At 43.9% G+C, this 27,371-nt stretch overlaps 2 protein-coding genes and 1 long non-coding RNA gene across 15 annotated transcripts in view; 2 read left to right on the forward strand and 1 right to left on the reverse strand.

Annotated features, from left to right (window-relative positions):
• Window positions 1-10,703, forward strand: part of CNKSR2 (connector enhancer of kinase suppressor of Ras 2) — a 372,822-nt gene extending 362,119 nt beyond the window's left edge. For 6 of the 7 annotated variants that reach the window (XM_074994112.1, XM_074994129.1, XM_074994120.1 and 3 more), the window contains 2 exons: window positions 4,632-4,828; window positions 8,443-10,703. In XM_074994112.1, coding sequence (XP_074850213.1) covers window positions 4,632-4,828; window positions 8,443-8,658 — 413 coding nt within the window. In that variant the 3' untranslated portion in view covers window positions 8,659-10,703. Of the gene's footprint in view, window positions 1-4,631; window positions 4,829-8,442 lie in introns of those variants that run through there. The other variant, XR_012645541.1, reaches the window with a different exon arrangement.
• Window positions 10,704-10,896: 193 nt separating this feature from the next.
• KLHL34 (kelch like family member 34) lies at window positions 10,897-15,065 on the reverse strand. 2 transcript variants are annotated; one of them, XM_074994175.1, is made up of 2 exons: window positions 14,954-15,065; window positions 10,897-14,475 (listed from the first exon to the last, which is right to left on the reverse strand). In XM_074994175.1, the coding sequence occupies exon 2, from the start codon at window positions 13,857-13,859 to the stop codon at window positions 12,105-12,107; it is 1,755 nt and encodes a 584-aa protein (XP_074850276.1). In that variant the 5' UTR covers window positions 13,860-14,475; window positions 14,954-15,065; the 3' UTR covers window positions 10,897-12,104. The 2 variants fall into 2 exon arrangements, with proteins under 2 accessions (XP_074850276.1, XP_074850269.1); XM_074994168.1 differs by lacking the exon at window positions 14,954-15,065 and adding an exon at window positions 14,582-14,644.
• Window positions 15,066-15,086: 21 nt separating this feature from the next.
• Window positions 15,087-27,371, forward strand: part of LOC142013143 (uncharacterized) — a 55,448-nt gene continuing 43,163 nt past the window's right edge. For all 6 annotated transcript variants that reach the window (XR_012645567.1, XR_012645562.1, XR_012645565.1 and 3 more), the window contains exon 1: window positions 15,087-15,225. This is a non-coding gene — a long non-coding RNA (uncharacterized LOC142013143). The remainder of the gene's footprint in view (window positions 15,226-27,371) is intronic.

A 27,371-nucleotide genomic window follows, 5' to 3' on the forward strand; every position in this document is an offset into this window, starting at 1 on the left:
CGGAAGCCAACTCAGAATAATGTTGTTTGTGGTGCAATTCTAAAAATCGGTCTGTGACTCCCTCTAGGCCTGCCGCCCTTATCCAGAATCTGTTCTGTATCTGAATCAGGTATCCCTTGAGGCCCTGATTGCTCCTTAAAGGAACAGTAATTCTAGTGCAATATATCTGACACCCACCACCTGACGTGAGGCCTTCCATAGGCAAATGGATGGATTACTTCACCATGAGCTAGCTTAGATCAAAGTTAAAAGTATGACACATCTCATTTAATCTCAAGTCATACTGCTTTTATGGTACCCTGTCCTTTATGGTATACCTGCACTGCAGTAAAACAATCGATAGCTGGTCCATATCAGCTGACTCAGGCTTGTAGGACACAGACTGAGCGGTTGTTGAATTGTGATGTAGATACTTGGCCTGGAGCCCATGCCGTAGGACCCTCAAAGGTTAGGAGGGTCCCAGAGTTCAGGTAGCAGCCTGAGCCCAAACATCTACACTGCAGTGAAACAGCCCCACAGCCAGAGCCCTGCGAGCCCAAATCAACGGACATGAACCAGTATGGGTGTCTAATGGCCATTTAGAAATACTGTGTCTCACTCTGTGTGATAAGGAGCCAACAGCTTCTATTTAAAAGCACCAATTCCAAGAGCAAGCCCCTAGCCCCTACCATAGTTCCTGAGAACCATATCTGCCAGAGAAAGGAAAAAGAAAGAGAAGGGAAAGGAGACAGCTGAGTGGGAAAGGGGGCAGACTTCTACACCATGCAAGAGGGTTAGTACAGAGTTACAGCAAGCATCTGCAACACATGACAGCTGCCACCAGGTGGTTGTTACCAGGATGGTGGTTGGCCACAGGAAAGCAAGTGAAGAAGAAGAGGGAGTTCTGCCTACTGTCCCATAGGAACTTCTCTTAGAAACTCAGAGGGGAAAAATGGCTTCAATCTTTGGTGTTGGTTCTTGGCCCACCATGTTATTAAGTTACTGTCCAAAGTATGTCACTCTTATCCCTCCACCTTTGCCACAGACTCTCAATAAGAGAATCAGTTTCTTCACAGCTGATATATTTTTAAGGTCTATGGAAGCTAGAACAAGAATTAGATATTTAAAATAGTATTTGCAATTCATCCTCAAACCCCTGGCGGTTAGCCAGTTAGCTGAAGGTTTCACCAGCCTTATAGATTTGGAGTAAAGCTTTAAAATAAAGTGAAGTGCATAGCCTCACTGCCCCTAGAAACTGACTGAGAGGCCGCTCCAGTCGCTTTATTGTTTCCCAAGGAGCAGGAGCATTCCGCTGGAACTAGGTGCTGTAGTAGCCTCTGCAAAGGGTGTTTGGCACCACTAACAAAGAAGCCTAAAGGCAGAGCAAATCCTGAATGTGTAGAGCCGCCTCACTGGCTCTCCTCTGCTCACAGTTCTGTCCGCTGTACCAATGCCCAGCCCTCCTCCCACATGCAGACGGCTGTCCCCGTACCTAAGTGATATCGATGCCTGGATGAATATAAACTCAAGCAAGATGGAGGTGAGGAATGTGAATAGAGGGGAGATATTTCCAAGAACTGGCTAACTCCATACCACTGTGTTTTGAGTACATCTGTCTGCCAGACTTCAGGATGAGCCACACATGGAGGTCTTCTGGTCTCTTCACTGCTGCCCGTATCTGGATAGGTCTAGCTACTTGATATACCACTTTCCATTCAGCCAGATGTTCCCCACATCTTAAATCATTGACCCGGTGATAGTGATGTTACAAATGGAAAATTTCTTGACCAGGTTCCCCCTCAGTCCCTTTCTTATGTTGATTGATGGCTTCTGGATTCAATTACTGCAAAATTCTTTATCATACCATGAATGTGACAGCCGTGAAGAACTTCAGTCCGTGTTCACAGTGGCAGTTTGACCGCTTAGGTAAACAGGCTGATGCAAACACTTCAACTGTGCTTTTGGAACTACAGTTACAGATGAATTTAAGGTACTGGTCTTGTTACTCACAATCCTAATTGGTTAAGCCCAAACTGTTTCAGGAACTGTCTCTTAATTGCTCATCAGGAATGCTGGGATTTTCAATAACATTGAAATGCATGATAGCATTGAGAGATTTCTCAGTGTCTGGCCCAAGGCCATAGAACACCCTGCCACAAGAGATTAACATACCTCTGAATCTGGACAGCTTACGGCCACGTTATAAAAACTCATCTCTGCAGCATAGTTTTCCCATAATAACTAGCCGTGAGCAGGAAACATGCTCGTATGAACCAAGAAAGGGTTGTGGGAGGAAAGAGTTTGGAGAAAGAAGCATTTTAATATAAAATGGTTGAAGGAAGGGAGAAAGGCAAAGTTATCTTCTGTCAGATTTAGCTAGCTTTATCAAAACTTCTGTGTAAAACACTCAGATACCATGAAGGTAGAGCCCATAGATGGATAGAATTGCATGTTCTAAGGTGCAAACAGAAGTGAATACCTGGACCATACTAATGTTCATCTTCATTGTAAGGTCTCATGGAAATTCTGAAATTGGAGCCTACTGGCATTTCTAAAGAGGCATAAAAATCAGAAATACAAAGGTTTTGAGCAAGTGTGTTATTCTTCACTTACTTAGTCTTTTCCTTTTTTTAACAATAATAATTTTTATAACAGAAAATATAGTGGTATCTTGTCATTTTGATTAAATCAGTGACTGTATGTTTCCAAGCAGCATACTCTGTAGGAAGAATCTAGTGAAAGAACGTGCAGCAACCCAAAGGCTCTTTTCAAAGCCACAACGTCTCTCTCCGATGAAGAGCTGTAATCTTCCCTCACCTATTTTTTAAAAGAGTGTGCTTTACAAATTACTATTTGGTTAAAGCTGTAGTTCTCAAACTTTGGATTGGGCCCCCATAGTGGGGTTGCCAGGGCTGGCATAGATTTGATGAGGACCAGGTAAAAAGCCAAAGCCTGATCCCACTTCTGGGGGGTGCAGGGGGGGCCCTCAGGCAAGCTTAGATTTTGGACCCCACTCCACCCTCCCCAAGTGGTAGGGCTTGGACAGACTCACCTTTTGATCTCTTGCCCCACCTCCAGCCCCTCCAAGGTAGTGTAGTAATTTTTGTGTCCCAAGGAAGTCACAGTACAATGAAGTTTGAGAACCCCTGGGTTAAAGAAATGTACAGCAGAATCAAAGGACTGCACGTCCTTGAGGGTTCTATGGATATTAATGATTATAAAGTGCTTTGACATGTAAAGCATTATATAAATGTAAATATTATGATGGGACACTGTTTTTTTCTCCCTGGCTTCTCTGTTTGAAACTGACTCAGGTGAGTCATCGATATACTGTACAATATTTTTCCGGACTCTGTGAAGTGAGTGGTTCGTCTCAGTCCAGTTCAGGATTGTCATCTATCTGTTCCACAGAAACACTGCCATCACCGTTGGCACCAGTTAGCATCCTTGCCAGTAGTGTTAGTAGAAAAGTGAATGTTGGAGCATGCATGGTGCCTGAAGCCCCAGTTCAGCAGGGTTCTTAGGCATGTGAGTACTCCTGTTTAAGGCACTTAACTTGTATGCGTCATGTCAGCCATGTGCTTAACTGTGAATGGCCACCTTGCTCTGACAGGTGATTCATTCAGGAGCAGGTTTAGGAGATTGGCTGGTTAAACTGAGGTGGAAAAACATGAACTACAGACAGAGGACTGGGGGGAAAAAATTAGGTTTCCTCTCTCTCCCTAAAGCCATCTTAGCTATAGTAGTCACAAGCAATAATTTTTAAACGATATATTCAGGAGATTCAGTGAGGCAAAATTAACAGCTCATCCTTTTTCCTCCCCAGTTGTGTCTGGTCTACTTAGACTATATGTGCGGTGAGAGACTGTCTCTTACTCTTACTCTAACACAACGGGGCCCCAATTTCAGCTGAATGTTAGAAATCACAGTAGCTCAAAAGATGTTTGGATGATCTCATAAATTACTTTTTAACGTGCACAAATAGGAACAAAAGATGGAGAAAATATAATGTCAGTTGAATAAGCAAAACAGAAACAAGCTCCCCCTCAGTCCTAGGAGAACCGCCACATCCTGAACTGCAGCACATTTTTACTTTGTTTTTGAGATCCTTTTGGTATCTCCTACAGGGGAAAAAAAAACCAAGACAACATTAAACTGCCTTCCCCTGATTATTTTTTAGTCGGATCTTTCACCTGAAGTTCCTTCTTATTTGGTACGCAGCTCCTATTGCTTCCATTTCTTGTAGTAGCTTGTGAATTTACTGTTATGGTTAATTGGAATTAGAGTGTCTATTATGATAGTAAACGTATACCCTGTAATCTATTTTTCTGCATTGTAGAAAGCTTTGTATTGTCACAAGTTTTGCTTTTGTTTCACTTGAAAAAGTACCGTATCTAGAAGTGATTTACTTAAGCAATAATTAGAGAGTAAAATAGCTTTAGGCAATGTTTGACTTGCACGACTTTTGGTGGGGGGGGAATGGATTTTGGCAGATGTGGAATATTCTCCCTCCGTGTCAAATGATCCCTTTCTGGTCTTGTTAAAAATACTGCATTTAGAAAGGCTTTTATGGGTTTTTAATAACCATGTTAATTATACACTGTTCCTTTCTCCTGCCTCCCTCCCCCCTGCCTTTTTTTTTTTTTTTTTAGCTGAAACTGCAGAAGAGAAGACAGCAGACTCCTTGCAAGATTTGTACAGAGCTTTGGAGCAGGCAAGTCTGTCACCTTTAGGAGAATACCGGATTTCCACCAAGCTGGAGTACAAGAAATCTTTTGTAAAGAGATGTAGCGATCCAGTAGTCAATGAAAAACTACACCAACTGCGAATTCTGAAAAGTACTTTAAAGGTGAGCTCGTAACGGGTGGAGAAATCCCACCAAAAAGTCGAATCTTAGTGTATTCAAAGGTGCGCTAGACTCAGCTGAATGGCAATCTGAACCTTGTGATTAAAAAAACAGAGAGAGAGAGGACAAAATGCTGTTCTCTGAGCTGAGGAAGAAGCGTCCTTTTGAGATGGGCCAGATTTATTTCTCGGTAGCAAAAATCTCTGTCAGTTTCTCTTCTACTTAGTTAAACATAATATAATTTAAAATTTTCAAAAGAGGTGTATTAATTCCCTTCCCTTCCACCCCCCCCGCCCCCAAATTTTTTTCATGTACTAAGAGAAGCATGTTTTCGCATTACTAGAGAGTAAGCTTAACAAAAGTCCGTTGTTTGGAAAGTGGAAGTTCTGGTAAAAATGTTGCTGCTCTGTGACAACTAAGCTTAGCTAGGAAAGTATTGAACATTTGTTTTCATCATGAACATGGTACAAAATTTGGGAAAGAAATGGCAGCGATGATAGATAAAAATATTGCAATTGTGGCCCTATATTTAGAATACAGCATGTGTATTTTGAAGTTTTAATGTCCTTTTCTAGCCTTTTTATCACCACAAAGTTATCACGGTTCGTAGTATTCCAGATTACATCAGAGATGTTGCTTCAAAGTGCAGCAAGAAGTAAAAACTTCTGCGCTGCATCGTCCTTCAGGTCCAGTTAGTTTTATTAAATGTAACTTATTACAGTTGAAGTCACTAGATACTATATTTTGGTAGCAGCTTTCATCTTAGAGCGCTTTACCAGCATTAATGAATTACCCCTTCCAAATCTGCCAAGAAGCACTTAGAAAGTATTATCTCAGTTCTGTATGGCTCCCATCCTGCAAACCCTTAGATAGATGCTTCATAGTCTCACAGAGTTACCCTCTGTTGGGCTGTAGCTTCACAAATAACAAGCTGTCCTATAGCACCTTAAAGATTAACACATTTATTAGATAATGGGCTTTCATGCGTAGGATCTGAGGAAGCGGGTCTTAGTCCTGGAAGCTCATTACCTAAAGAATTTTTTAGTCTTTAAGGTATCACAGGTTATTACAGATGTGTAACTTTACTCACAGTGAGTAAACACTGAAGGCGATACTCATAGTTTGTATGGCTAAACATATACGTAAAGCCTTGCGGGACTGGGAATTAGAGAAGGAATGTGTGGCTTTCCTGCGGGTTTCCCAGAGTCTCACAAAGGAAGTCTGGGAAAGAGCCAGAAACAGAATCAAGGTATTTCTATTTTCTTGCCCTGTTCCTTAAGCAAAAGATAGTTGTTCTTCCTCCTGGAAGGCCTAAGGTTACTGATTAGTAGTAAGAAGGTACAGAATACCCATGATTTTTAATGCCATACAAGAGAAGTACAATGTTGGGGTGACCACCCTTCCTATTTTTCTCTGGACGGTCCCTTATTTAAGCTGTCTCACAGGCGTCCCGACTTTTCTAAGAAAGTGGGCAAATTGTCCCATATTTTGCAGGGCTCCTGTTACTTGATGTCTTGGGCTGCAGCCCCCGCTGCCACAGAGCTCCTCCACGGGGCAGCTGCCCTCTTCCCTGGTGCCCTGTGCCTTCGGGCAGCATCTCCTGCTGAGTGGGAGCTTCTCCATGGGGCAGCTGCCCCACTCCCCAGCACCCCATTGTGGCAATCCCCATGCTGGAGAGCTCTGCCACAGGTGGCTGCCTCATTCCCTGGCATCCCATGCCTAGGGAAGGCAGTTCCTGCTGCCAGGGATCCCCTCCATGAAGCGAATGCCTCGTTCTGCAGCATCCCCGCCTTGGGGAGGCAGCTCCTGCTAGGTTGAGGCTCCTCCACAGGGAGGCTGCCACATTCTCTGTTCCCCCACTGCTGGAAGGCTGCAAAGCCCCTATTCTTGGCACCTTCCTGCCAGAAGGTTGTGGGCCACCATCCTCAGTTCCTCCCTCACTGGGAGGCTGTGGAGCACCCCCCCATCTCCAGTGCCTCACCATGAGGTGGCAGGCCCATCACCGAGAAGCCCTGACATGGGACAGCAGCCCTCTGGGAGCCAGCGTCCCATATTTGCCATAGGGCAGTGCGGTCACCCTACACAATGTGGTGCTATGACCAAAGGTCTGGTAAGCAGAAGTTCCCTCATTCTAATCTCCACTCCGACATTAACCTTTGCCTCAGTTTCCCTATCTCCAGAATGAATACGTGACTACTTTGGGGAACACTGACAAACTATTGTTTGCAAAGTATGCTAAGCATGAAGCTCACACTGTACATTTTAATAGTATTTTAAATGTGCTACTTCTTGGCACCACAACTCTTCAAAGTGTGTCAGATCAACCACAGAACAGGTTTGGATTTTTGGTTATTTTTTTTTTAAACTACACTCACCACCCTCACCAGAATGGATGAAGGATTTAGTATAGGTATACGGTTATCATGGAACAGATCATTTGGCAGTGGGACCTTGAGGGTTCCTGGAGGAATGACTGGTAAAGGAGAAGTTGTTGATTTGCAGATCACTACTATAGAGAAGGCCTCAGGCTGTAAACCAGGGTGTTAATTATGTTGTTAAAGCTTAGTTCAGTTGCATCCAGTTGTCCTTGGTTGGAGCAGAGCGGAGTGACTGCAAGGACACCTGGAGCCTGCTCTGATTTACAGCTGATGCCTGTGGCCCGTAAGAAACCTTCCCCCACCAGCAATTGTTGGAGCATAGCACAGACCAGCCACATGCTTTCTCCACCTGTGTGTACTCCAGACAGCAGGCGAGTAGGCTACAAGTGTGTCATTCTGGCTCTGAATTTGCAGGGGAGATCCAGCCAGGTCCTGCCCTCTTGGGTATGTTGACACTGCAGTTGGGATGTGAGAGTCCCAAAGCTGGTAGACAGACTGACGCTAGCTCAGCTCCAACTAGCATGCTAAAAATAGCAGTGTGGCTCTTGTGGCTTGGTCTAGCCACCAAGTCTGCCTGAACATCTGGGTCTGAGCTCAGGCAGCTCACCTGAGCCACTCCCAGAGGTGTAATGTTTAAAGTGCTATTGTGAGCCTGTTAGCTTACCCATGCTGTGAATCAATGCAGGCAAATCCTGTATGGTGGAAGGACATTGCCAGAGAAGCACTGGGCCTACCATGTGTATTTATGGTCTTTAATGCAAATAAGTTATATCATTAAAACACCCTTCCTTAATTTTTCCCGCGTAGTGCTCAGTTGCCACGGTGAGGAACACAGCTGAAAGGCTTCCCTATACTGAGTGATGACAGGCCATCTGTTTGCATCCCACGCCCTAGCACAGCATTTCTTGTGAAAGCCAGAAAAGTCAACAGATGGCACTTTGCAGTGTGAAATATTTTCTTAGAAGCTAAAGGAGCTAATAGTAAATAGCAAAGGGATTTGTTTGCACATAATAGATCAACAGGGCAATGAGAAGGGAAGCCCTGCAACCCAAATGATGTCCAACACCCTGAGCCATGCAGGACATCATTTTTAAGTAGACCTCAGAGCCATAAAATGAAAATTTGCCCCCCTCTTTCCAATAGCTGTGTGTCTTATGTATACTCACTCTTTTGTTAAGTTGTTCATCATTTATATGAGATGCTCTTCCTTATAATTTATTCCTCTCTATTCTTTTGCAGGCCAGGGAAGGAGAGGTAGCCATTATAGATAAGGTTCTGGATAATCCAGATTTGACCTCTAAAAACTTTCAAGAGTGGAAACAAATATACCTTGATCTCTTCTTGGATATCTGTCAAAACAGTAACCCAGGGGACCCTGTAAATGGCTCTTCTGAAGTAGATGCACTTATAGCCTCCTTAGCACACACCCATTCATACATTGAAACGCATGTATAAGTGTCTTCTCTTTTGCCAATTTACTGCATTCCACTCCTTTCCTCAGTGCAGAAAGTCACTTTTCCATCAACGTGTGGGAGGTCTCGTTAATTATATTTTAATGTTACTCAGATGTGTGAAGTAAATCTTACGTGGTCCATGATCCCATTGTCTTTAATGGGAATTTGTATATTTTTATGCTATCAATGCCCAGCTTGTGTTTAGCTTGTGCAAAACAAATGAACATGGTTTTTAATAAATAAAATATATTTTAAAAACTACATTTTGGAAGATGGTGACCTTCAAATTGAAAGCTTTAGAAGATGTACATTTTGATTGAAGGTCATTTGATGTTGTTAAAATGTAATTTTATACTCTATAATTCCCGTATTGCATTACATTTTTGGAGTTCTAGTATTATTTTATTGTGCAGAAAATAAAACTTTTTTTATATTTAATGAAAAACTGTAGGAAATTTCTTAAGTGATGAACAAAAGGGTAATGCAGTGATTATTGCTGAGTTTTGATGAAAACAGACAAGCATTAGATAATGGGGTAAGAAAAAACAAAAATAATCACTGACACAATTTCAAATATCAAAAGTTCAGGTATTATTTGTCACATGCTTTTTAAAGCTGGTTTGTAAGAAATGTATAATACAGGATTGTCGTCAATGCAAATTTGTTTCTTTTATTGGTTTGTTTGTATTTTTAATTAAGACCAAACTGTATGCTATCCCTCCTTAATTTTATTGTTGACTCTTTTTTATTAATAATATGGCTGCTTTTGCACTGATGGTGTCAGGATCACGTGCAGCTTTTAGCAATAACCGCAAGTAGACTTCGATCATGCTTGTTAAAGATATTTAACTCATCCAAAAACAGTAGTTAAAGCAAAGGATTCCAACTTAGTGATTTCAATTGCAACATTTTGTCAACTCCTACATGATAAAGCAGGAGTAAATGGGTTTTTTTGACTAATCTCCTACTTTGTTTTCTAACCTTTTAAATTCAACATTTTGTATGCAGGTAAAATGTGTTATTAATGTTCAGGATTATAATCTGAAAACCTGTTAAGTAAAAAGCCTCTGTTTTGTTTTGAAGAGCAAAGGGTATCCATAGCTTGAGTTCACAATCCAAAAAAAATGCTTTAAACTTACATAAGCTACATGGGAAACAAGCCAGGGAACAGGAGTGAAGCGTTTACTTAAGACTTGTGCACAAGCTCAGGAATGAGAATGGAGGAGGGAAATCCCGAATCATGCATTTATCCTTTACCAGCTTAGTGTTTATGGAAAGTGAACAGAGCATGCCAAAATATTTGTGCTGCTCTTTAATGTGTTGCTGCATTAGTTAAGAGTCATGACATGGTTTGATAATACTCGTGGCAAAAGGAAAAACTCTGGTCCATAGCCCTTACCATGAGTTGTTCACTGAATCAGCTCTAGATTGTTGCCTGTACAGCTCAGTGAATGTACTTAAACTTCAAGAACTTGGGAGTTTAGTGGTAATTATCTTTGCTGTTGGGATGAAGGCAAGAAAAGAGAAGCGTCTCTCCCTGTTTATTTGTTCTGAGGTTTTTTTAATTGCATTTTGGATTGCAAATGTTTTGCAGATTTTGCACAATTGTACAGAGGTGTGGCCTTTCTGCAGCCCATTTGAAACAATACTAATTCAAGTCAACATGGCTGTCAAATCACGTATTAATGTTTGTATGGAATTCTGGATCCAATGTCATATTTGTATCATTGAGAGGAATACGTTTGTATAAACTGGACATTTATATGCTGCATGAGTACTGAGTTGTATATTAAATTTGTGAGGTTTTGTATATTTCTCGTAATGGAAAAAAAAATGCTTGACCTGAAATGAATTGTATTGTTCCAAGCATTTACACTCTTGTTATTGTTTACTGGACCAAAAGTAAATATATTCATATAAAAATTCTTTATATGTGACAGATGTATATGCACATGACGCAGTGGATTCTTTGTTGAAACTAAGGCAGCTTAGACAATGTAGATCCGTTGCTATGCAACAGCTATTATGCCTGCACTTTAGAAAAGTCAGCTTGATTGCCGTAAAGGTGAAAATTAAACATTACAGTTTAAGAAAGTTTAGCATGAAAGAGAAGGGAACATTTGTCCCATTTGTTGTGCTGCCTTCTCTTAATATAATACTAAATACTCTTGAACAGATATACATTTTTGCTGTATGAACTCTCAGGCTAGAAAGGGAACAGTGCAAAATAACTCAAATAAATTTAGCTTTTAAATGAATACTTATGAAATTTGTTTTGCGTAAATTAAATCTTTAATTACACTCTGGAGTCTAGTCACATAACTGCATTTTATAATCCAAAGAGCCTTAAAAATGTACTCGCAATCCATTCTGTATTACTCTGCCTACATTGCCAACATGAAGTGAGGCAATTGCTTTCTCTGGAATAGCCATTTAGTACTGAATTTCAAGAGTCGAATTAAATTTCTTTCCTACTTAGTCTTTGATAAAAAATCAAGCTTCTACTCCTGCCTTTTCCTCTCATGAAGTGGTGCAGCAGTTAAGAAGAATTTCACCTTCATCCTAATCATCAACATCGAGCAGGAAGCAGTCTGCAGGATGTTCTCACTTAAGTAGCACAATATAACAACTATTGTTGCATGTTCCAATGTGCCTTATAATAAGTATACCCATTCAGAACTGGCTGCCTCAGTTCATGTGTGGTTTTGGTAACTGTAAATATGTATGAAGCACATACAGAGCATGCTTGAAAACCCCACTCTGAAGGGCACGCCATAGCAAAAGCTATTTCACAGAAAGGTCTCTTCCCCTCTCAGTTCACTTCCTGTAGCAAACAATCAATGGGTTAATATATACCCATAATTAAAACTACATTTTATCCAATCCCTCTGCTCCATGCAATAATTTCTTACTGATTAGCGAAGGCACTCTCACTTAGCGAATCATTAAACTACCATCCTCTACATATTACTTATTAAAGCTGTTAAAGGCAATTTTGTGATCCTTATATATTTCACTTTCATTTTGCTTTGCTTAGCTTGAGTACAAAATTCAATACCACTTACCATCTGGAAAAATGACCTTTAATTTAAAAAACAGAGGGATTACATTTTAACCCTTGAAAAATCTGACTTTAGACAGCTATTAAAGACTTCTGAAGAAGTACGGCATGGGAATTCCTCTCCCTCGTACTTGCAGTATGTGCTACTTGTCACATCTGCCTTTGGCAAATACCTGTCTTCAACTGTGTAAGTCACAGCATGTTCTTCCCATGCTAGTACCAAATTTCCTGTCCATAATCACTGTGTGGGATGCTTAATAAAGCAAAGCCTCAATGCTGTTCTATTTAGCGCTCTTGCAGTTCTCTTTTTTCTCAGGGATCAACCTGCTGTACTGTCTTCCAGGGTGATGTAATGAAAGGGTTAACTCAGCAGTTTGACTCCAGTGTTATTGAATGTCCTTAGTTTCCACCAATTCTGAGATTTGTAGCACAGCGCACTGCAATCCATACCAAGGTAATGGAAGCTTGCAAATCTCCTCCCAGCAGTCATTGTCTATGTCATAACCCACCACATCTTGGGTCGGGACCTCCTGTGAGTCTTGCCATTTCTTTCCCCCAATGAGAAGTGCTGTTTCCTCTACCACAGCCAGACCGTAGCAAAATCGGTCATAGACTAATGGCTTTAAACGAGTCCACTGGTTTGGGACAGGGTCATACCTTTCTATTTCAGAGAATGGTTCATACAGTCCTAAAAAGGTGAAGATGGCTTCTCTGATCGTTGCCATCTGATGCCCAAATCGAGCAATGCTCATGGAGGCTTGCTGTATCCACTCTCCTTCCCAACTGCTCAAAGAGTACACGTCCTTACTTGTGTTGGTTTGATCTATGTACTTGCCACCTGAGATGTAGATCGTGTTCTTGCACACTGCGCTGGCCTGACCATGCATCTTGCAGGGCAATTCTGTAGCCTTTGCCCATCTGTCTCTGCTAATGTTATAGACTTCAACAGATGAATGCAGTGACCCATTCTCACCTCTCCCACCGATTACAAAGATGTTGTTGTCCAGGATGCAACAAGAAAACTGGCATCTCTTTTCAAGCATTTCTCTGGTTTGTGTCCACTTGTTAAATCTTGGATCATAACGATGGACCTTGTTTGTAACTGAGAAGCTGGTGCTTTTCATTTCACTTTGCAGGTATTCTATTTCCCCACCTAGTACATACAGGTAGTTTCCAATCACGCACAGGCAGTGATTCTGTACTCTGTCCTGCACCTGGGTTAGAGTTCTCCATTTGTGATTGTAAACATCAAAGGCCATCACATCGCTGACTGGCCCCTCACTTGCAGTCCTTCCTCCAACTAGGATGATGCGCGTTTTCTGGTTTCTCAGGGTGCTGTACTTATCCTGCAGAATGGGTTGTTTGAAAACCAGCGAATGGTAGTTTATTGCTTTTATGATCAAGCATTTAATAGGTGTCGTTAGAGGCACTTCTGACTGCGTGTAGACTTTTCTCAGGTCTTCCACTGGGGTGAGACTAAATCTTATGTGTTCTAATAGGTTGCTTGTGTGAGTTAACCTGGACTTATCATGCTTCAGCCACATGAGCACTAGGTTCAGTAGGCAGGATTCTTTCACCATAGGGACATCAGGCGATTCTACCACCGCCATCAACGATCTGACGTTCAGTAAGAGCAGCTCCATGAAATGTAAATCCAAAAGTTTCCAGAGATTGCTGATGATATATTTTTCTGTCGCTGATAATGCATCTGGAAGATAGAACTTTGTGGCAATGTTGGCAGAAAAACAGCAGTTTTCCAGGGTCAGGTTGTTAACCAAGTACTGATTGCATAGGCCAATAGCCTCAGTCACTTGCAAGTAACTGGCAGCTTCCAGGGTGTCCTCCAGATTCTCAAAAGAAAGGGGCAACCAGGAGGTATAAATGAAATCCAGGACATGCTGGAGACCAGTGGGAGAGATGACTTGCAGGTGAATGACGCTGGCTTTGGATTCTTTTGTGTAGCTTTGGAACATAGCCCTGAAATAATCGCTGGAGCAGGCCAGCAGAGACTTGTGTGCAGGAAACTCATTTTCCTTCACCTTCAGTAAAATATCACACATCAAGCCTTCGGCTCTAAGCGTTTGGTACTGGGAGAGCACAGTACTGCAGTGTGCTTTGCAGTAGGCCAGGAAGTAACTCATGGTGCATAATATCAACTTCTAGGTACCTTGGTAAGAATGCTCATCACAGCTTCCAGCTGTTAAAGAAAAGCCCAGCAGAGAAATACAGGCCTTCTCCCAACCCAGTACATTTGCAGTGAATTAAATGTATTTGTCCAAGGAGAAAATAGCTGAACCTAGTATCAGCCTTAGGATGCTTACTTTTCTTGCTTCCATTTCATGCAGGAGGATGAAGGGTCCACAGTGGCGGACAGTTACTGCTTGGCTGGCCATCATGTGACAGAGGTGGGAGATCGCCGACTGTCTTTACAAGTGGAATTTTGTGTCGGCTCAGACGTCTCTAATGCTCCTTCTTGTGCTGCAGGCTGATCAAATAGCTCTTCTGTGGCTGCCAGTGCCTGGCATTGAGCAGAAACAGATGAGAGGGGGGAAGCGATGTGGAGAACTTTTCCCAGTGCTTTTTCTGTCTGAGCCTTGTTTGTATTTCAAACTTAGATAAGTTTAGATCGCACTGACGGTGGGACAACAGACCACTTTTGGTGATCGTCTCTCACTGCGATAGGAAATCTGGGCTGCAGATCAAATCAGCACCCAGGGATTAGAGCAAAAGGGCTTTCTGAGCATATAAATCTTGTGCCTGGAGGCAGAAAGAGAGGCAAGATACCGTGGTTAGTCACTGGTTTAATTTGACATGCATTTCTGAGCCCTTTGGTATAAATGGTATTGCCCTAACTCACACTTACCAGAATAGAATGCAAACACAAGCTCTGTGTCACAGCTGCCCAAGAGCTGAACTGAGCTGTGACTGGGGAGAAGTATGGGGGGGGGGGAGAATCTAGTAGTTTTAGGAACAGCCTGAGCCAAAGCATCTGTCATTGAATGACCTGAATGGAAATCACGAGAGTAACACATTTGTATGAAGTGGTGACAAAAATAGATCCCACGTTATGTCATAGTAAACTGAACTATGTTTATAGAAGAGAATTGGCATCTATTACCAGCTAGAAACAAACCTCTGAACTTCCGGGGCTAGTCCATCGCTGACAATGTTAGCTTTTCCTCTTTGCTTTTGTTCTAATAAAGTACATATAAATAAGGATTATCTGATTTCTCACCTCAGCCTTCTGGGATCCAGTTCCCATGAGGAAAGGAGGTGTGGATGGGCTACATATCTTGGTTTGTTGAGGCTTTAGCTTCCTCTGAGTAACCCAGGGTGGAGGCTCTGAAGGCTGTTGACCAGACTGACAACAATCAGGAGCCTCCTTCTGACTCTCTTTCTTTCAAAGCACTCAAGGCTTACAAAGTTACAAAGCTGATTAAAGAGTTGGAGCATCCTGCTTCTTCATGCATCAACAGTCCTGCAGTTATCCTTCACTGTCGTCCACAGGTAAAATTTCTCAGCATTCGAGTGGCTATATTCTATAATTTCTAATCGACTTTTACACTGGTATAATTTCACAGCTGATTGGAGTGGTTTTTTTTTCTGGGAGGGGGTTTGGTTTTTTTTTCCTCTCCCCTCCTTCCGCCCCCGCCCCCCGCGTGTTACTTTAGGGTTAGGTAAAGTCTGAGAAATAGGGATGAAGACGATTGCCATCCACAGGAGATAAAGCAGACACTGAGTGACTTGATCATGAGTCAGAATTATATAGTGTGTTCTACTCTGACTTCTAAAATGTGCATATTCATTGCTATATCATTTTAGAAGTTATTTTCCTACATAGAGCCACTTTCTTCTGTCTTTGTATGAGATACCATAAATCAGGATCTTGTTGAAATAAGAATCTGTGGTGCTTACTAGATGAAATGAACACTAACTTGACAGGGAGTGTGAAAGAGCTAGTGTTTCTTCTATAAACATCCTGTGGCCCTGGGAGAACATTTTAATACATTCAAGGGGAAATTAAGCCATATTCCATTATTCAGTTCAAGCAATCTGATTGGTTTGTTGTCTTTTATTTTCCACCAAAATGGTGCAAAGTGGTTCCCCAGTGCCATCAACCTTGCATAGTCAGTGACACCTGTGTGTGTCAGAGTGGGTATTAAATGCTACATTCCTCATGGTCATGTTGATATTCCCTTTTGTTTTATATATGTTGGAGATTATACAAGGATGCAATCAAGCCCAGGCTGTTTCAAAGACTCACAAACCTGATCTTTTATGTCACTGATCAGGAGAGAGGTCAATATAGCTGAACAAAATGGAACGGATTCTACGCTTGAGTTTTCTGCACACAAAAGGTGCTTACACTGACTGCAAAGAGATGAGGAGGAAAAAATATGCTGACTTTTCAACTGCACGCCAGTGACCTCATCACTTTAAGCAAGTCTGTTTTCATTGCTAGTAGTCCAGCTTGTGAAGTAATTTCTCATATTCTTTACCCTCTTTTTCTCTTTGATTGGGCATTCTTTTGCTTGTCTCCCTGGAAGACACGTTCAACCAGCATGTTTATTGCTCCCTCGCTGGGTACAATAGGTGCTTGTCATTGACTAAAAAGTCAATTGTGAAAGTTGTTAAATAGGGTTTGCAGCTCAGAGTGATGGTTCTGTGATGGGCCTGGCAATATTTGGGCTGTTGCTAGCATGTAAGCTACTAAAGAATAATGAGGGCAAGCAGATAGAAAATAATGCATGGAATATTTGATAGAAAACCTACTATAATTCCCTCCTTCTGGTGATCCAAGGAGGGAGGTGGTGGTTAGGCTGCTCTTTTCTCCCAGGGGCTCAGCTGGGGAAGGACCTTTTCCCTGGTGCCCAGAGCAGCCTCATGACCTCAGGACCTGCTCTGAATCAATCTGCCTCCTACCCACTCCCCTCTCTGGCCAGTGCTACCCACTCTGGAGGCTGCGCTGTAGGTCTCTCAGCCTGGGAACTGCAGGCTGCCTGTGTGTTTTCCTGTACCACGGACCCTGCACCCTGTGCTGAAACAGAAATGGGAGCTTTGCAATTGACTTAGTGGAAACCAAATTGGGTCCTAAATTAAGACTTGCCTTTACTTCTTGTCCACTTGTGACTAGAAAGCAGGAAAGCCATGCCACGCAGAGCAGTCATGCATTTACCGCTGCCACTTCGTGCTCCCTGGGCTAGACCACGTGCCGCTATTCAGGCCTGTCACTGGGCCGGGCTTCTCCCCATGCCAAACACAGCGCTGCCGTGCCTTGTCTCTTCCGGGGGGGAATTGTCTTCAAATGAGCAAGCAGACAAGTGAAAAAAAGACTTTTAATTTCCTTTCTCTCAGAGTTCAGGGCCCCCCTCCCAAGGGGCTCTGCCGCTCCTGCTTCTGGGAGCTTCCCAGGTTTAGTCAGCTTGGCTTATTCCTTAAGCCCCTGACCCCTTGCTCCAGGGACCCGTTAACAGTTCATAGGTCACAGAAGATTATCATTAGAAGAGACCTCAGGAGACCACTTAGTCCAGCTCCCTGCTCCACGCTCATCTCCATCCACTGTAGGTTCCCCACTCCAGGCACAACCTGTCTCAGTCACTCTATCCCACAGCTGCCCACTAGCAGCCCTTTACCAGCCCAGGTATAGCCCAGCCATCTCTGATAGATTGGCTGGGTTCCCCTGCTGTGGTCCTGGGTGCTGGCCTCAGGCTATCCATGGGGACCAGCTACCCTATGAGAAGCCCCTCATAGCTTGCTAAAGGACAGTGCCAGGTGGGTGTCAGATGCACATATGGGAGTAGGTCTAAAAATGGGAAGAGATGAGCTACAAAGCTGGGGTGGCTTTTGTGATGTGGTCACCCCCAGTTTAACCTCCTGTTGTTAGAACAGCCAATGCCCTGAGACTGCAGAGAGAAGAACACAAGTGATGGTTTCCTCTATCAAAACGCTCCCAACATCAGGTTAGCACTAAGGCTGTGTCTGCACTGCCCCTCCCTTACGAAAAGGGCATGCACATGCAGCCAATTGGAAATGCAAATGATGCATGTATTTAAATATCTCACACCTCATTTGCATACTCACATGGGATCTCGATTCTCACTTTGAAAGCCAAAACAGCTGTGTAGACGGGGTTCATTCAAAAGGAATCCCTGCTTTCAAAAGCCCCCTTCTTCCTGAAAAAAGTTCGCATTTACATCTTACATCCTCTTCAAGTCTCACTGAAAAATCCTTCTGGCACTACCTAATCCATGGAATCTTCCCTTCTTCAGGCAACGAAGCAGCAACATAACACAATGTTATGAAACAGGTTGAATCCGTTACCTTTTCAGGTAGCAGAGGTCTTATCTGATCTTCCAACTGCTGATATGGAAATGAAGGTCTGAATATTTTCCCAGAGTTAACCACATTGTCATCATCTTCATGTTGTTGGTCAAACCCATAACAAAACCTTAGGTGTGCTGAGAGAGGAGGGGAGGAAGAATGCACATCTGTGGCATACGTATTTAATTAGCATACACGCACACGCACAGGTTTGGATAATAAAGGCAGTTATGTCACTGGTAGGAAAACAGACAGAAATGTTACAGTGAAACCCAGTTGAACGAAGCTGTGGAGAAGCTTGTGGTGAAGCATGAATAGTGTGCAGGGCAATCCTCACAAGTAAAGCGATTATGGTTTTAATGATGCCTGATGAAATAAAATGAGGCTTGACTATGGCAAAGGCGCTTGCGGTGTGCATTGCCCACAGGGCCAGCCTGCGTGGGTTTGTTGCCAAGTGTGTGGCTAGCAATCCTCACTGATCGTTTGACAAGCACAGACCAGAGATGCAAAATGGTTTGTAGCAATAACTGGGTCAGAGACTCGGCGCTGGGGGCTTGACTCACCTGGAAGGTAGCCAGAGGCTTTCTGTCTGTGCACGGAGCAGTCAGTCACTAGCTTCCATTCTTGAGGGAAAGAATCATCCTTACTTTCTGGTTTGACTGTGCAAGATGACAGCACTTTCCTGCAATGCCCTTGACGGACCATATGCTATTAAATGTAGGTAATCTCTCTCGGAGGGAAATGTAACAGATGAGAGACCTAGAAGGTCAAAAGGCTATACTGACAAACATGGAACTTTGGGACAAATGTTTAAGTGGATTTCCTGGTAATCCCCAGGGAGAGGTTGATGCAAATTCTCCAATTTCCATTATGCAAAACCCAGCCTTTTGAAGCAATGCTCCAGAAGGGTGACTGTTGGTTACCTTTAAAAGAAATGTACAGTAGACCCCCAGCTTACATGGAGGTGACATTCTTGCACAACACCACATAAGTCAAATTTTGCATAACTCAAGGGAGTCCGGAAACTGACCAGCTCAGGATTCATAACCCCTAGGTCAGAACTAGCACCCAGTTTTACAAGGCCCCAGTAAGAACACAAAAATCACCATACAGAGTCAGACCAATGGTCCATCTAGCCCAGGATCCTGTCTTCCTAGAGTGGCCAATGCCCGGTGCTTCAGAGGGACAGAACAGAACAGGGCAATATCGAGTAAGCTGTCCCATCACCCAGTCCCACTTCTGGTGTTTGGAACTGAAGAAGAGCTGGAGCACAGGGTTGCAGCTGTGACAATAGTGGCTAGCAACCACTGGCAACCCTATCCTTCATGAACTTATTGCATTGTTTTTCAGTCCGGTTTTACTTTTGGCCTTCACAACAACCCTGGAAAATGTCCTGCTTTGCCATTTTTAGCTACTCTGGGCTACCGTTAACTTCCATCTTGAACCCAGTGGTCATCCCTATTGTAAGACAGCAGGGCAGCACAGCTGTAGTTGATGTGCCCTACATGCAGGGATCCTGTGCAGAGTAGTGATGCCAAATCTAAGTGAAAGGGGTGAGGACAGCTGTTGCTATCCAGTAGAGTGGATGCTGTGCAAAGTGTCTTAGATACCATTTGCCCCTACCCTTCCTTTGTTCAAAGATCCAATTGATCAGATGAAATTTAGAGTCTCTGTTTCTGATCCATGATCACTAGAGCTGAACTGGCTGATGAGCAGGGCTAGCGACCATTAAGACAATGGGGCAGCGAAAGACAATGTGGAAGAGGCGGCGGCAGCGAGGTGCCTACTACCCAGTGACATCCCTAGGATCTGGGCTTCGTGGTGGAACCTCAGAATGCAGCTTGCAGCAAAGGCAGCAGCAACAGCGGCAGAGAGAACCAAAGCAGCAAGCAGTGGCGGAAACAGCGATGAGAGCAGCAGCAAAGGTGACTGTTGCAAACGGCAGCAGTGAAGGCAACATCACGCCAGAAACCTGGGGTCTTTCATAGGGTTGAGTAATTTCATCTCCTTGTATACAAAAAGGTAACATTGTGATCCAACAAGTGACAAGTCCCCTGCACTCAAGACAAGGCTATGTAATAACTAGACCATTGTTGACAAGTGTTTGTTTAAGCTGTTCTTAAAGATCTACAGTAATAGAGATTTCATAACCCTCCAGGCAATTTGTACCAGTGCTTAACTGCCCAGACGGTTAGAAGGCTTTTCCTAATGTCCAACCTAAACCACCCATTGCTTCTTATCCTATCCTCAGGGGTTAAGAAAAATAGTTTTTCTCCCTCCTCCTCATAACAACCATTTATGTACTTTAAAATTGTTGTGTCCCTTCTGACTTTTCTTGGCCAGACTCCCTCTCTCCCCAGAATTCATTCTTTCCTCATATTTCCTCATATTTTAGAGTATTGCTTTTTGGCATTTCTCCAGTCCTTCCGTATCTTTCCTGAAATGTGGTGCCCATACTGGATACAGTACTCCAGCTGAGGCCTAACTGGTACAGGAGAAGAATCATTTCTCATATCTTGCTTGCAACACTCCTGCTCATATGTCCCAGAATGATGCTCACTTCTTTCTGCCACAGTCTCACACTGTGGATTCATATTTAGGTTGCAAATGAACCCAGATCTCTTTCCACAGTACTGCCTTCAGGGCTGTCCTTCCTGTTTCGTATGTGTGCAACTGACTGTTCCTTCCTAAGTGGAGTACTCTGCACTTGTCCTCATTGAATTTAATCCTATTAACTTCAGACAACTTTGTTTAGTTCACTGATTTTAAATCCTGTCTCCAAAATACTTGCAACTCCTTCCAGTTCGGTTCATCCTCAAACGTTATGAGCACACTCTCGATGCCAGTATTTAAGTCATTGATGAAGTTATTGAACAGCCCCAAACCTGAACCAATCTCTGCAAGAACCCACTCAGTAACTTCCAACTTAACTGTGAACCACTGATAACTACTCTCTGGGAACGATTTTCCAACCAGATGTGCACTCACCTTATAGTATTTTGTAGTATAGTCTGTAACTTATAATATATAGTTTGTTTATGAGAAGGTCATCCAATACAGTATCAAAAACCTCACTAATGTCAACATATACCACACTGAATGCTCTCCCCTTATCCACAAGTTATGTTACCCTGTCAAAGAAAACCTGAAAAATTCATGCTGTTACTTATCACCTTATTATTTTCTAGGTGTTTGCAAATAGATTATTTGTTCTATTATCTTTCAAGGTACTGAAGTTAAGATGACTGGTCTGTAATTACCCTGGTCATCTTTATTCTCCTTTTCATAGATTTACCTTCTAATCCTCTGGAATCTCTCCTGTCTTCCATGACTTTAATGGATCAGCTATCTCCTCAGTCAGCACCTTAACTATTCTAGGGTGTATTTTACCAGGCCTTGGCAACTTGAAGACATCTAACTTCTCCAAGTAATGTTTAACTTGGTCTTTGCTTATTTTAGCCTCAGATGGTTTTCATTATGTTAGACATCTGGAGGTTACTAACCTTTTTGGTGCTTCATGCTACCTGGACATCCAAGTATAGCAGTCAAAGAGAAGCCTGAGGCTTCACACTACTTTGCCAAATGGGGCCTTTTACGGAAGATGAAGACAGTATCATGGCTAGTTCTTTGAAGCGTAATTTCAGTCTGACAAGCGTAATTTCAGTCTCGCCTAGGTTCAGCTTGAACCAGCTGCTATTCACCTAAGTGCTGCTTTGTTAAAATCTTTGGTCATTTGTCTCTAAAGTGGGATGAGGAACCTTTTTTTCTCTCATTGATCCACAGAAAAAATGGATTGGGAGAGCACAGAGGCTTCCCTTAGGTATAGGGTGCGACCAGAAATGGGGGGGTTCAGGGTGGGGGGGGGCTGGGGTGTGGGAGGAGGGGAGGGCTCCCTCTGGATGCGTGGGGCTGTGTGCGGGGATGGGACAGGGGTTGGTGTATGAGTGGAGCTATGGATCCTGGAAGGAAGTTAGCGTATGGGAGGGGATTCTGACCTAAGGCAGGAGGTTCGGATGAAGGCAGGTGTTTGGGGATTGGGCTACAGCTAGGTGGCATTGTCAACCGATGGCCAGGTGATGAGTAGTCTGTGAGCCTATTTTACATCCGAGTCTTTAGCTGCTAGGACGGCCCGTCCCTTCACAGCAGGCAGCCAAGATGGCTGACAGATGCCCCCGAGATTCACCCGAGTCTTTGACTGCTAAGACAGACTGTCCCTTCACAGCGGGCAGCCAGTGTGGCTGACAGGTGCCCCCGTGATTGGTGCAGAGAGCTTATTCCACCTGAGACTTTGACTGCTAGGACCGACTGTCCCTTCACAGTGGGCAGCCAGGGAGGCTGACGGGTGCCCCAAGAGTCTGCTCTGTGGAGGCAGCATAACTCAGTGCCCAGCTTTTACTGCACCTTACCACTGGCCAGGCTGAATATAGCCAAACCGGCTAAGGTTCTTTGTTTGTGTTTGGCCGAGTTACAGCAACTAGGAGGAGTCAGGCTGAAGCTTAAACATGGTTACTATTTATTACAAAGCAGAAATGAAAATCTTAATGGTTACAGAATTATATAAAGTCTTAATGGTTACAGTTGCAGGAAAAGTTAGATAAAATCTTAATGGTTACACTGTTATTGCTCTATTTGCTTAGCTACTATAGTAGGATGATACAAATGACATGTCAATTAGAGAAAGTTACCCATTTGAGGACCAGACGCCTCAGACTAAAGAGCTCTTACTATTAAATGTGCACAAAAAAACCATTGCAGGTATAATTCTCACCCCTGCGTCCTTCGACTCCGGCGTAGCCAACGTCATTCACTGAATCTCTTGGGAAGAACAGATATGAAGAGAGCGTCCCCTGGATCCGCGGGAGGGAATAACCTTACCCGACTGGCAGGTGCAGGTAATTGGAGCTCGGTTACAGTAGGCTGCCGGGCCTTCTTTATACCCCGCCACAGGGGCATGTATAGTCTTCCTTATCTATAAGGTACCAATTGTTCTGGTTCATCTTTGTGACACCAGCACTTACAAGGCAGTTACACTTGTAAGGACAGAGATAACTAAATTTATAGGAACGGGGAAGACTTTCACACGGGCAGTAAAATTCCCCTCCTGGGACAAAAGTGTGGGCGGGTCAATTATCAATACCAGCCAAGCCCCGAGGCCATCGGCTAGACCGTTAGCCCTCTTATCGGTATTCTCCAGTCCAGGGTCATGCTGACATAGCACATCTGTGTTTGTGAGGCACCGGACAGTGTTTGAGATTAGCGCATCTGTGCTCTCAAAACATTCCAAGTCTGTGCTGTTTCTTTGTGCTGTGTGCTCTGAGGCACCTAAGAGGGGCAGGCAAGATGGAGTAGAGCAGGGGGATTCTGTCTGGCTTCAGGCATTACCTCAGGTGGCTTCCGGTTGGTGGAATAGTCTGGATCCATGCCTGCCTTTGCTCTCTGCTGCTCCCAGAAGCAACCACCATGTCCAGCCCCTAGGCAGAGGAGCCAGGAGAGTCTGTGCAGTGCACCCTGCCCACACTCTCAGGTGCACCCCACACATCATCCATTAGCCACAGTTCCAGCTCATGGAACTGTGAAACCACCTCTGGGATGTGGATAACACTTGGAGCTTCCCTGCTCGACCTGATCCTATGCTTAGGGACCCAGGGGACATGCCAGCAAGCCAGTGCTTGTGGCTGCAGTCCCGTGGATGGAGACTGACCTTTGGCCAGGTGAAATATGCAGCAGGCCAGATCCAGCCTGCTTTTTTATTCACCTTTGTTCCTAAAATAAGTATTATGTGGAAATGCTAGGACCCATATTCAGTTATTTCCCTCGATTCTCTCCTTCATTTTGATGCTCCCATCCCAATATATCTTTAGCCTGTAATGTGTGTAAACTGTGCATGAAGTGCCAGTGTTGTTATAGGTCTCAAATGAAGAAGGCTCTCCAGCATATACTTAGCATTAAGCATGTGCGTAAGTCCCACCAGTGTGCTTAAATGCTTTCCTGAAGAAAGACTTTCCTAAACTGATGTCTCAAATAGGATAAGCTTGTACACTGAGATGTGATGCTTTGGGGACACTGCAGTAGCCCTGTTTGGAAAATTTGCCCAGCCTGTCAGTAATTTGAAACAGTCCAGAACAAAAGGATGAATGTGTGTCTATTGCCTCTGTTCACAGGAAGGGTGATTGAAAATTCACTGCCTAACATCATTGCTCTCTAAAGAGCTGCTCCCTGGGGATATCACAGCTTTGGCATTTTTGCTGAGCTCAGTGTATGAGGATGTATGTTTAACAATTCATGGCTACGGTATAAAAATATATTTCAACAGTGCTGAGGTTAGAATATTTTTTGCTGCCTGCACATAAAAGGAAAATAGGTTAAGTGGTTCTTTTGTTCTCTCCGTCGAAAGCTTATGAGGAAACACATCACTGTTCTTATTGCTAGCTGTTCGCATGCTTGACGACCCACTGTTCTCATTTCTCATCTGGTGTAGTGAGAAGGTTTGGAACATTCCAGGTGATCCAGCAAATGAGCAGGAGCTGAACAGGCAGTTTCTCTCCTCCCCTGAACCAGCTGCAGGCCCGTACGCAGGAATTTCCGGAGGGGTGTATGTTTTTTTTCTAAATGTGGGCCACAATTTTTAAAAGATGTAAGCATTCAAAATAGACATGCAGCGAGTGTGTATAAGAGTAGTTAATGAAAAATTTGAGTGGAAGCAGTGATTGGTAAAATACTTTGTTATAACATGCTAAAAATTCTACAATAATAAAAGCTTTATAGAAATTAACTTCTGGGATCTTGATGGAAGATTGTAAGCGAAAAACAATATTCCAAAATATTAGCCCCCCCTCCCTTTCCTGTTGCTTGCAGAGAGAGGCATGCTGGGAAATGTAGTCCCATCCCTGCTTCAGAGTCAGCTTCAGGGCTGGCTTCAGAGCCAAGGAACTACAGCTGCCAGGGGTGTTTTGTTGCCCCCATCATGCCTTGCAGCCTCCCCCTGCACAGCACAGCAAGGAGGAAGGGAAGGAAGCCTGAATATGGGCCTGAGCCCTTTGGATATGCCTATACCTCAGGCTGGAGTTGTGATTTCCATACTCACGCTAGCAGTGATCCAGCTAGCATGCTAAAAATCTACAGTGTAGCCGCTGCATCACAAGTGACCTTGGGAGGGGCTATCCACCCTGAATAGATACCTAGCATAATCCTTGGATGAGATTATGTTTGGGGCAGCTAACCACAGCCACTGCTCACACCGCCAGAGCTACACTTGTGTTTTTAGTGCACTCATTCCAAGAGAACACGGGTAGAACACTGCACCCTCAGCTGGAAGTGGAGCTCATGAGTTGGCACAGTTTGAGTGAAGCAAACAGGCTGGATTTTTGCCATAGCTTTTTAGGCCTGCCATTGACCTATTGTATGGTTTTGGACAATTTAATTACCTTCCCTGGGTTTCAGTTTTTCCCATTATGAAATAAACTTAAGACCACCAAACTGCCTCAAGGTACTTACTGCAGGTTCAACGCAACACAATGGATCCACCAGAGGTTGATTTTGCTGCATCAGTGAAGATGCAACAAAATCAATCTCTCTGGGCTTGGCCATCAGCCCTGGTACTCCACACTGCTGTGCTAAGTAAAGGATGTCAGTACTAGCCCCAAGATCCCTGATCTACACTAGGGTACAAAGTCGATCCTGATACATCAATTCTAGCTACACTAATAGCGTGGCTAGAATTGCGTATCTGGGATTGACTTTGATCCCTAGTGTAGACCAGGCCTCAGCCAAACAAGCAGTGAAAGTCCTTTGAGATCATCAGATAAGGGCTTAACGCTGGAAGGTACTGAGTAATTCCTGAGGGGGGATGGAGTGTTCCGAAATCCCAGTGATTTCTCAAAAACCCAGGGGCAGTGGGAACAAGGGCACTCAGCCCCTGCAGGTGGGCCTGGGCAGGCACTTTGCTGGATCAAGGGCTTCATATGCAAATTCTTCCTTATTATTATTATTTACTACTTTATTACATTGCTGTTCTAACCACTATACCATGAACACCATTAAGCGAGATTCATGGTAACTAAAGCATAAAGACAGTGGGTGTGGCAGACTCTTCTTTAATGCACCTTTTGTTCTTTTAGATTGATATGACTTCCAGTACAAACTGTTCTGAACATTTCTCACTCAAAATACTTGAAAATCTACATTCTCCAGAGTTTGGTGTCCTCAGTGGAACTACGCCCACGTGCACCAGCTGAGGAGCTGGCCTGTTAAACCATTTTTGTGCCTGCAGCACATGGGTACTCCTTATGACTCATCTGCCAAGTGGTATAGAGAGCACGTGGATTTGCCTGTGTTCAGAAGTGCATATCATCTTGTCTAGCATGAGCATTTCAGGGGAGAATTCCCATTTGTCTCACTCTAATTATCTGACTTTGACACTGAATCCAATTCCCGCAGCTGGGCGATAGGGATGTCCACTTCCAGAGTCAGACTCCTGACCTAAGCAAGGCTCTTCCATCCAGTCTGATCTGTTCAGCTGCTCTGCTGTAAATGTCAGCCGAGAGAGCTGCATTTGTTGAAGAGGGAATAAAGATGCTGTTTCACCCACACACTTTAGAGCCTGACTCACTGGTATTCTGGAACGCAGGCAGTCTGCATATGCTTCAAGGTCACATGTGCATGTGACATTTAGTGGAGTTGGGTGACCTGAAGGGAGATTATCTACTGGCTCTAAACTAGCTACAGAAAATGGACTTGGGAGTTTTAATTTACCTTCATTAACCTTCAGCTTTAAAGAGCGGGGTGTGCATGGCCGTGCATGGAGCGGGTGTGCAAGGGGAGCTAAGAATGCTGTAGGCATTGTAAAGCGCCTTATAAACTGCAAATTTGCTTTGATGACACTTCTCTGTCACAGAGACTACATCCAACCTTGCGGCTAGGGGGTGAATCCCAGCACTCAGACATACTCACTTCAGCTCTCTTTGGCCACATCTACATAGGCAGCTTCTGTCAGGGGTGGGCAGGGGTGAGCCAGGTGTACAATCGCAAGAACGTGGCCCTTTCGCATCCTGAGGTTCAGTGTCCATTGCTCATCCCCCCCTTGCTGCATGACGACTTGGTCCCACCACTCGGTGATCATGGGGTGCCACCAGATCCACTCAGGTGCCTGGGGGTGGGTGTGTCTGTGGCCAGGGCACAGTAATGTCGGGGGCATGCTCTGAAGGCTGGCTCTTGGGGGTTTGGTCCCCAGATGTGGGTGTGGAGACTGATGATCGCCAGCAGCTGGTCCATGGTCCCAGGTATACCTGGAGGCTGCTGTGCCATGATCAGTGTGGGGGTCAGGTGGGGGGAAG

The sequence above is a fragment of the Carettochelys insculpta genome, chromosome 1 (genome assembly GCF_033958435.1).
Source record: "Carettochelys insculpta isolate YL-2023 chromosome 1, ASM3395843v1, whole genome shotgun sequence".
NCBI lineage: Eukaryota > Metazoa > Chordata > Testudines > Carettochelyidae > Carettochelys > Carettochelys insculpta.